At 38.8% G+C, this 10,910-nt stretch overlaps 2 protein-coding genes across 2 annotated transcripts; both read right to left on the reverse strand.

Annotated features, from left to right (window-relative positions):
• Positions 1–461: 461 nt before the first annotated feature.
• Positions 462–5,641, reverse strand: LOC149717418 (uncharacterized). The gene is made up of 20 exons (XM_089834542.1): positions 5,406–5,641; positions 5,094–5,342; positions 4,925–5,031; positions 4,719–4,860; positions 4,405–4,641; positions 4,186–4,331; positions 3,964–4,110; positions 3,645–3,887; positions 3,474–3,581; positions 3,314–3,403; positions 3,007–3,252; positions 2,866–2,929; positions 2,666–2,783; positions 2,467–2,594; positions 2,037–2,204; positions 1,549–1,815; positions 1,246–1,488; positions 909–1,157; positions 764–826; positions 462–694 (listed from the first exon to the last, which is right to left on the reverse strand). Exons 1-20 carry the CDS (start codon positions 5,443–5,445, stop codon positions 555–557), a joined length of 3,195 nt encoding a protein of 1,064 aa, XP_089690668.1. The 5' UTR covers positions 5,446–5,641; the 3' UTR covers positions 462–554.
• LOC149717419 (uncharacterized) lies at positions 5,641–10,833 on the reverse strand. Its single transcript, XM_089834683.1, has 16 exons — positions 10,824–10,833; positions 9,307–9,374; positions 9,108–9,240; positions 8,923–9,044; positions 8,341–8,431; positions 8,110–8,273; positions 7,825–7,980; positions 7,652–7,742; positions 7,333–7,592; positions 7,162–7,254; positions 6,775–7,090; positions 6,589–6,715; positions 6,370–6,509; positions 6,190–6,302; positions 6,068–6,119; positions 5,641–6,001 (listed from the first exon to the last, which is right to left on the reverse strand). Exons 1-16 carry the CDS (start codon positions 10,831–10,833, stop codon positions 5,715–5,717), a joined length of 2,223 nt encoding a protein of 740 aa, XP_089690809.1. The 3' UTR covers positions 5,641–5,714.
• Between the last annotated feature and the right edge of the window lie 77 nt (positions 10,834–10,910).

Here is a 10,910-nt window from a genome sequence, read left to right on the forward strand (position 1 = left end):
GCGGCGTGGCGGCAGTAAACCGTCTCCTCATCCCCCGAATAAATTAGCCATGTTACCGGTATTAATTTCCGAAGCCAATGCCTAACGAGTTACCGCGCTAATTAAGAAGAATTAATTCCAATTTAAATAGGCCTACATGAATTAACGTACTATAAGCTCACCTCAGAATGATCTTGAGTTTCAAATCCCTTGAATATTGTATAAAACTTCTTCTGAAGCTAATTAATACGCGTATTCTGAGAGAGCGGTTGCTCTCTTAGATAAGACCTCATACTGCGTTTAATGTATAAGGGTGGTTTTTTGATTCGATGTAACTTTTATAATTATGGCGACTAGTCTCAACGCGGTACCCGACTCGAAAGAATAAGTCTTTGTTCTAGTGGCTCATAGGCTAAATGACGTCATCGCAGCCCGCGCGCGCGCTGTAGATATAATTGAAAGAAATCACATCACATCTACGATGTGTCATAAATAATTCAATACAGTATTTTACAAAATTAGTAAATTGGGGGGGAATGTTAGTTTTAAACAGGGTTTTAAAAATAAATTCGACGTTAAGGGTTTTTGACGTATCTTACAGAAGTTCCGTCAGCATTTTGATGACGGCTTTTGTAAAGGGATAGAAGAATGAAACCCACGGCTCCTAAAAAGGCACCAAAGATCAAAACGCCAAAACTAACACCGGCAAAATGTCCTAAAATACGACGTTATCATAGTAATTAGGCTTAACTTCGAAATTAAATTATAATATATTAAAACGTACCCCCAGAGACTCTGTTGGTCTCAATAACTATTACGGGACGTTTCACTTGGACTTTGCTTTTGCCTGAGGACATAGAATTAACACGTCAATCAACCCCAACTCTATTTTAAGCCTATTTTTCACACAAGTTTTAGTGTTTACTTACGGAAGAAATGGGAACACTTTTCAGAGGGGTTCAACTCGTAACCGGGGGTGTCCGTATCTGCCGCCAATAAAGAACAACTGCTGGACAACTCGGTTTCCCCGGGACAGTAGTTGAAAGAGAGACAATTGGACCCCAATTCGTAACACAATTTGCTGCATACATCGAAACTCTCCATCGTTGTTTTTATTGGTTGTCCTGGACCAACCAGTTCGAACTTACCCATGTCCGCAAACTCCAGACCAAATTTAACTGAAAGAAGGGGTACCATGATTGTACTAGGCCTACTCTGGTACGATTTGCAGTGCAACTCAACAAGAGCGTGTGGTTTAGAGCTTACGATGGTAATGGCTGCAAATCGGAACTCCGGGGTTCGTTCCAATATCGAAGGTGTGTGTCTTGTGCAGAACGCATCCTGCTTGTTGTTTGTTATCACAATATTCAAATCCTCTGCAAGTGAAGGATTTCTCTTGGCGACACGTCAAGGCACATTGGTCCGGGGACACCATATTATCAACAAATTTATCACCAGTCGCTTTGGATGTCAATCCTTGCATTCTTTCGAAGAATTTGATAGAACTTCCTGCATACGCCGAACCATTTTAATACCTTGAGATATCTTTACACCGAGTACTTGACTTACTTCTAAACACGGTACAACCCGTCGCCGTCCCTTCCTCAACATCCTGTTGAGTCTTTGCAACATCCGGATCGATGTACTCCGAGCTAAGTCTACAATTACCCGAGTTTTTGCAATAAGAGAAGCTAGAACAGAACATGCTTTCTTCATCCTGGCATAGTTGGTAACATTCCGAAGCTGATAGGGCCATGTCCTTGTCTATCACAGTTTCGGAACCAGTGTCCAATCTTCTTTGAGTGAAGATCATGTCAAATAGGTCCTTGTCCTCAACTAATGGTACCAAACCACGAGAATTTACGTTTATAATTAGGGGGAACATAGATTAAGAAACCATAAAAGACCTAAGAATGTATGAATATTGATCTGAGGTTTCCATGAGCTCATGGAGTCGGGAAAAGTGGGAGAAAAGAACATAAGATCGCGGTATGCACTACAGTCCATCTTTAAACGTTCTCGGGTCCTTTATGTATTTTGATTTAAAGTATACTAACAATTGAAAGGATTCAGTTGTTCTTCTATTCTGTTGGCGGTAAGGTACACCACTGGTTTATCTTTTATGCGGATTCCCATTTGAACCTTGCCAGCCTTAACATTCGCGTCCAGGTTCTTCATGGCGGTTTTAAGATCCGGTTCTGACATGGTGGTGTTCATGGCCGATCCTTTAAGAAGGAACAGTGGTCAATAACTTTAACCGCGCCCCTCAGAGACCCTAACCGCTGACCACGATATCAACAACTCTTTGACGACGGCTTTAGGAAAACCCATTAAGAGGTCTTTGGTGCAGAGGTGGACTGGCTTTAAGACCTGAACAGCCACTGGTCAAGGGGTCACGCAATGGGGGTCCCGAAGACCTTGTCCAAAATTCTTGTAAGTCCCAGTCCGCCTCTGCCACTGAAAATCAATCAAGAGAACTGTACTTACTGAAGTATAGACTACATTCTCTTTTATCGTCTGGATTAATTTCTCCCCAATTCGAATCTCCCACGTCTAAAGTCGTCAAGAAACACCTTATGGGTTTAGTAAGATCACCAGGACAGTAGGTGAATCCCCTGTAATAAACAATGACGATATTATACATCGAGGGCAATAAGAAATTAAGGAATTTAGCTTTCAGGCTTACTTGCAAGTGCCCTTAGAGAGACATTCGACCGCACAATCGCCTTCTTCTTTGATGACTTTGGTAACAGGAATTTCGCTAGTAAACGGCTCCTCTTTGGTTGAAAATAAGTAGAATCCAGCTGTAAAAATACATACACCATGAAAGTTCATTACGTGAAACGCGAAACGCGATCGCACTCATAGTTAGGGGCAGACACTCACCTAGTGGCGGAGGTTTTTCCAAGAGGGTACCCAAGACCACGACATTATTTTTGTCAGACTTAACCTGTTTCCATATTAAAATCCTTTAGTCTTCTAAACTAAGGAAAATATTAATGAGGTTAATTATATGTAATTACTTACTTGGATGTAAGAAATCCTGACGATGGAGATTCCAGCCGCCTTCGAGATGGACAGTCTAGCTTCGATCTCCATACGCTGTCGGTTTTCGTTTCTCTGATCGACGCTGGTTCCTTGAGCCGGGAAATAAACCATGAAGTTATCCTTTTCCTCTTCACGCGTGAAACAACGCTCCAGGTTGATTTCGTTGTAAAACAGTCGGCCCTCGGCTTCATCGAAATTGTAGATGTTGTTTTCCATAAGCATTACCTTGGAAAGGTCAAAGGTTACAGCCCCGTGGTAGATCCTAACTTACAGTTTAAAGACTTACGGGTGAATTTGCCTTCTGTTGCATTCTCATTTCGATTTTAACCGGTACTTGTATATTCATATCGTCATTCGCTACGCCAAGGATTTCGGGCTTAAAATATAACAGATATTATGAAAACAAAAATGTACTGGTCAAAAGCGGCTTAGATAAAAAGGCTTACCGATTGAAAGTAAACCGTTTGAACAACTCGGAAATAAGAAATGCCAGAGAAGACTATGTCATCCTTAACTGTCTCCCAGACATCGCAGTAAACATTACGAGCTAAACCCTAACGAAACATATTCAAGTCAATACTTACTTCGTCGAGAAATACTTAATGTCTGCAACTCACTTTTCCAAGATAATAATAATCTCCGTTCAATCCTAAAAGGCTATTTCCATCCTTCATGAATCGAACCACTCCATCTTGTCCTCCGGAAGCGGGGCTATTTTTGATTCCTCCTAATTGGCATTCGTTGTACTCCCTTATGTCATATTGAACTCCAGTCGAGAAATCATAAATCCTCTGAATCGGCGCGAACGTTTCGTCTACACCATCAACCCTCACGATCTTGTTCAGGGCATCGAACCAAACCTGATATGGGTCAAAGGTCATACAGAACAACAATTAGAATTTAGGACCGTAAAATTTTAACGTATTTGGGACTTACCTTGAATAATAGGACATGTCCTTCGATATTCAACTTCGCTTTATAGTAGTTATACGATTCGGAGGTGAAAGAGAATTGGTCTTCTACAGTAGGAAGTTTGCGAATACCATTGTACTTTAAGCCACGACAACCAATACCGGGTGGTATCTTAATGATATCATTGATTAGAGGTTAACGACGTCACTTTATAGTTATTTCGTCGCTAAGCTTTTTCATATGTACCTGAAATCGGTCAAAAACAGGGACACTGGGAATGAAATTGGTGATGTCCACTTGTACGTTGACTCTTCGACCTTGTTTATCAATTCCATCAGCAACAACGCGGATTGGGTAAGGGAAAGGCTTATCGTCGCTGGTTTTCCAAGTTACTAAAAAGTGCGTAAAGACAGCGAGATCAATTAGTTATAAAAATTTCAAGTCAATCACACTAGTGTTACGCACTTGGAACGAAATAGTCGATGTTGACTTTGTCATCTACTGCGTCAACGGCGGAAAATTTATAACAAGGAACTCCTCGTACAATCACGTCGGCTGCGGTGAATGTCGGCACGCCACTAGTAGGGCGATAAAGTACACCGGACGGCCCAGCAATAAAGTCGTCAGACTGGATATCTTTCCAGAAATTAGCTTCTTGAAAGTAATTTGGATCATCGAAAGATTCAACTCTGCAATCAGAACCTAAAACCGTTGCGGAAGTACGTTACTTTAGGCCTTTGCTGTTGATGTGTCCATCTATGAATGGAAGAGGTACGAACCACTTATGTTGACTACTTGTCTCGTGTCCGTGAAGTAAAACCATGTGACCTTCTTACCACCTCCAAGATCCATACGGTCCACGCGACCACGGTTGCGTTGCAAGTCGTGGTATTCGTTGACGACGTAGCTTTGCGTTTTATTCTGAATGAAGGTTAATGGTCATGACTCCAATGTTTAATCGCGGCCATTTTATGGATTTACTTACAAGAAATAAGTTCTTCGTAACTTCGATGGTGGCTTGATACCCATTAGTGACCAAATTAGGGATGGCAACGAAAAGTGGTATTTCAGGGTCAATGTGAGAGATTCGACCTATATTAGAGGTCAAGGTTAAGTTTATGGCTATCCTAGTTAAGATATATGAAAACGCGTACTAGAATAGTGTTGACAGGTATCAGATATAATGCGCTCGACATTCTCATCGTAAATAGCCACGGTATTAAGGACGCAAGTATTCGGTTGCTCCATTTCTCCTGGACAAAAATTAATCGATCTACACGATGCTGAATTTTCGAAGCAGGTTTTGGCACATTCCTCGAAGCTTGTGGATCGAACTTGCGTCGCTTTCGGGTCAATTACAATTTGAAATCCAGGTGATAGATTGAATTCGGCGCTGTACTTAACTATAGGAACAAAAACATCAGTAATTGTTTGACTAGGAAGGCGGTTATTGGCAAAATACTTACGATGGTAACGATTGCAAAACTCTTTCTCGCCGGGTTGCATCTCAATTTCCTGGAAGTGATGAAAATCGTGGAGTTCGCAACTCTTAGTGTCTGGACAGTATTCGTAACTTTTACAGGAAAGACTCTTTTCACTTTTGCACCAAAAGGCGCATGATTGGGGATCAGCCACGTTCTGCAATGTTTTCTTTCCGGTTATCTTGGCCACCTTACCCGGTGTACCTTCGAAGAAGTCAAAGTCACGTTCTAAATAAATAAATCGAGTACATCAATTAAGTTTAATTGTGCTTTCGCTGCTAAACCTATTTAGGTCTAACTGTTCATACTTCTATAGACTCGGCAATCCGATGCCGCCTCGATATGTTTCACACTTTCTTTATCGTCCACCGTCAAGTACTTGGAACTCAATCGGCAACGTCCGTTTATGGGACAGTATGAGAAACTCGCGCAAGATAGACGCGAGTCGGTTCGGCAATGTTCGTAGCAACGTTCCGAAGATGGTACTTGCATGTACACTTCTTGGGTGGCTTGAGAACCGGAGGAATCCTTCAATTGGAAACCGGCGAATGAGGTTTCGTACAGAAGTTCGTGATTAAAATCTAAACAGTACAATGATAGTATATAACTATAAAACATTAAAAAATCAAAATAATTATCGTTGTTACCATTGAATGGTTTCAAGCCGGTTTCAAACTTAGTAGCTTTAAACAAGTGTTGCTGTAATTTAATATATGGTAATTATGAGAGTTAAGCCTAATTAATTTTGTAAAAATTGTTAAAATCTAACCGTTTCGTTAGGGCTAAAATCAACCGTCAGTTGACCTAGGCTAATTGATTTGTTTAAGGCCTTCAAAGCTTGCGGAAGTTCAAGATCTTTAATACCCTCTTCTGACACGGCTCCTGAATGGATTCAATTAAATAAATAATAATTAATTTCAAAATCTGTTGTTAATCGTTAAATACGTACGAGCGAAGAGTTTGCAGTCAAATTGTCCAGGTAGGGGTTTCTCAAATTTACTATCAATGTCCTGTTTACCAATGAAACACCGGAACTTGCAATCTTGCATGGTGCTACAATCGGCTGGTTGATTGCAAAGACTGAAGATTCTATAACGCGATTTAAATAATTTCTTTTTGTTATATTCGTTTCACTTTTCCCGTGTTCTCTAACGGACGGACAACGTACCGGCATTTGAAATTTTCTTCTCCCAAACAGAACTGGGCGCACTCTTCGGCGTTGTTAACACTAGTCATTTGGTCCAGCATGTCCGCGGTCGGAGCGAATCCTTCTTCGTTGTACAGTATAAATCCAGCTGATGGAAAGAAATTAGACACGATTCGACGCACGTCACGAGATAGATTTGACCCTTACCCAACGCCGATGGTCGATCGAGTATAAGTCCAAACGCTACTATATCATTGCCTTCAATGCTAATCTGAAGTTTGGGAATTCTAGTGACGGACACTTTGGCGGCGTCTGAGATTTCCAAAGCGGCAATGTATTCGAAAGAAGCGCTGTATAGAGCGACATCCCTGACTACTTCCGGCGCATTTCCTCCGAACCTCACGGTAAAGTAATTCTTACTAGATTCTTCTTCGTAACACAAGGACAAGTCAATTTCTCTCAAAAAGGCAAACTCTTCCGCTTCGTCGAAATTGAAAATGTTGTACAGCGCAGTTGCTTCAGGCTGAGAAATGTTTTAGGCTTAGCGACAATTGAAATAAATAACCTTTAAACACAATCAGAACCTAATCCTACCTCTAAATGCATTTCACCCTTGAAGGCGGATATGATCAACGCAACTGGTACTTGGACATTCGCGTCACCACTACTAACGATTTCAATTTTGGGCTATAAAACGTTTATAAAAACCTTTACTTCAAAGCTACCGGTTGAACTATAAATGCCTTATGATTCAAGGAAACTTACAGCGGCTATGTAATACGTGTAAACAACATGGGGGTATTTAATTCCACCCAATGTTTTATTATGGAAAACTGTCTCCCAGACTTCGCAGTTTAAACTGCGGTACAATTCCATTCCCAAATAGATGTACTCCGAATCCATGCTCAAAAATTCAGCGGCGGTTTTCATTTTACCCATGAAACCATCCTTGTGACTCTCAGTTTCGCGATTTTGGATCGGTGACAAGAAACAGGAATCATTTCGATATATGCGATAGTTAACACCTATTAATAAACAATCGCTACGTTATTTGATAACTATCATTAAAGACTAATTAACGTACCAGTGTTGTAATCTTGTATTTCGTTGTACGGTACGAAATCCGCGTCATAACCTTCGACTCTGACTATATGACTGACGGAATGAAACCACAGCTATAGATGATACAAACGCGAAGGAAATTATGAAGATTGCTTAAAATTAATTACGAACTCAACATTACTAACTATTACTAACCTTAGCCAAGTTAACAAAGAAGTCGGCTTCGTTCTTTTTAATATCCAAGAGTTCCATGGTGAAAGATACTTCGTTTTTAATTTTTGGGAAAACTTTGTCAGGGTGCAAGTTTTTCATGTCTTTCATTAATTCGGTGCAACCAAGACCGTGTGGAATCTGTGACGCGAATATATTTTAACATATTATAGAATGACCGTTTTTCTACACAGTGCATTTGGGGGCTCAAGTAACACTTGGGGGTTGCTTATTTTCTATAACGAAAACAACTCGAGCTATAGTATTTACTTTGAGGAGTGACTCCATCCCGAACTTGTCCACCAATTGGTAAGAAACGAAATCCATTTGTCCTTCTAATGGTTCTTCTTTGCCATTAAGTGGCCTGGTGCCGTTAAAGGTCACTCTGACGGGTACCGGGTAGTCAATACCGCTTGAATTGAGCCAATTTTTATCTGCAATCAACATTAATTAATTCTACTAAGTCTCGAATTAAAATAATGAAATACGCGATCAACTAACCAGCTATATAGAAAGCGATGTTCATGTTTCCATCTTTGGCAACAAATTTATCGCAGGAAATCTTTCGTACAGTTTCAGTCTTTTCAAAAACCTTTCAGATATGGAAATAAACATTATCAAAATATGTTCTATCATCATAAGTTTATAAGATATAGGTACTCCATAAGTTTAACACTGGTTACCGAGAGCTACTAGAACATGTCAGTTTTTCATTTGAAAAGGTTTTAGGCTTTCCCTGACAGCATAAGTTCATAAGATATGTTCCATAAGTTTGTCACTGGTTACAAACTGGAGCTTGTCTTGAAGTGACGTAGGTAAAACGTCATAGTTTCTCGTAAAGCGACGCCTAGTGAGGCGCTGTCATGGGCTTAGTACAGACTAAATAGGAGAGATGGACTGCAATTTAACCGAGAGTAGTGAATTCTCGCTTGTTGTTCTCGAACTAGCTCTCAGTAAGTCTCTAGAATTACTAAGTATTGTCATACTTATGGAACATATCTTATAAACTTATGCTGATAGTAAGTATTCTAGTTTCCTTTATGTAATAGACGCCTAAGATTTGAATTAATGGTAATGACGTACCGGTGTGTAATGCCTCAATATACCCGATGATCCAACGATATCTTTATTGTTATCGGTTATCCAAAACTGCATAGAGGGATTCGTAGTTTCGTTTAATTTGTAACCGAAACAACGCTTATCGGCTATTGAAAATAATGCGAATGATTAAAGTTATTTCATATTTTTCAAACTAATTCCTCACTTACACCCAATTGTGATGGCTTGATTCAATTTCAGAAAATAATATTCAATGACATTAAGACCAGGGTTTACGACCCCTCTCCCTTCTTTGATATCGTGGTATTCGTGCGAGGTTGTCGTATAGGTTTGCGATTCGTTCTGAAAAATGTTTAACCGCTATTAATATCTCATTTAAATTTCAGAAATCGGGTGTATTAACATTACTGAATAGTATTTAAAGAGGGTAAATTCAACTTGCGTCGCGAAATTATCCTCGAATTTCGGGAACGAAGCTGTAATAGATGTTTATAACAGAGTTAATTTGGGTAAACACACCATGACTAGCGGGGCTTGATTAAAATATCCCCATAAATATTCATAAATATTCAAAGATATCCCCATAAATATTCAAAGATACCCCTATAAAATGTTCAAGTATACCCCCTATAAAATGTTCAAATATAATCCCAATAAAATGTTCAAATATATCTCCTACAAAATGTTCAAGGATACCCCTACAAAATGTTCAAATATAATCCCTATAAAATGTTCAAATATAATCCCTATAAAATGTTCAAATATAATCCCTATAAAATGTTCAAATATATCTCCTACAAAATGTTCAAGGATACCCCTACAAAATTTTCAAAGATAGACCTATAAAATATTCAAAGATAGACCTATAAAGTGTTCAAAGATACACCCATAAAATATTCAAAGATACACCCATAAAATATTCAAAGATACACCCATAAAATATTCAAAGATACACCCATAAAATATTCAAAGATACACATATAAAATGTTCAAAGGTACCTCCTACAGAATGTTCAAGGATACCCCTACAAAATGTTCAAATATACCCCCTACAAAATATTGAAAGATACACCTTTAAAATGTTCAAAGATACCCCTCCCCTTAAAAAAAGCGTTCAAATATACCCCCTACAAAATGTTCAAAGATATTCCCATACTTAAGTAAAACATCTTATTGTTAACCACAATTATTTTAAATTTAAGTTAATCCCATCATTAATTAAACGAAGTTTAAAAATCACACTCACGTGTTTGTGAGGAAACGAACGCTACTAGAGTTAGTAATAAAAACAAAACCCGGTTGGATTTCTCCACCGCCATTTTGAAAAAAAATTATTTAATTCCAATCCTAAATATAATTAGATCCTTTTAATTAGGCCGGGAGTAGAAATTAATTAAATCTACACTTGACCGGACTAACTCTCAGTGAGAGTCGAATGCCCCTATAGAAAAAAATGTTATTTTCAGGTAGCTAAAATTAACGTAATCTCGGCCTAACACGGAAAAACGCCTCCAATAGATAAAAATATTGGAAACAATTTAAAAATGAAATCAATTATTTTCCCTCCTCGTAATCGGGATAAAGATATAGAAACATAATATGCACTCTTATCATCGACTGGCATTGTTAGAGATAGGAATTGCTATTGTTTGCCGAGATTATGGATGTAATATATATCAAAACATAATTTTCATTGTATTTTGCGAAAAAAAAAATAATAAATCGCTGGTTAGATTCGTATTAGTGATAATTATTGAAACTATTCAGTTAGTTAACTAATCAGATTAGTTTTACTATTGTAAATTGGTCTTGCCGCGGTTTTTCGAAATCACTAGATATTTGGAACAATCTCGCCATCTGACGAAGTTCGATCGTCAAAAGTAAATTTATCTTTGCACTTCCTTGTACGGTACTTTCATTATTACTTCTTGGCATTTTTATTCATTTTGAGGCTGTGGATTGGATACCAAGTACCTTGTTTCCTTCTTTCGTATCTTGATTCTTGACCACGC

The sequence above is a fragment of the Phalangium opilio genome, unplaced genomic scaffold (genome assembly GCF_054372755.1).
Source record: "Phalangium opilio isolate 3A_F unplaced genomic scaffold, DU_Popi_V2 ptg000003l_1, whole genome shotgun sequence".
Taxonomy (NCBI): Eukaryota; Metazoa; Arthropoda; class Arachnida; order Opiliones; family Phalangiidae; genus Phalangium; species Phalangium opilio.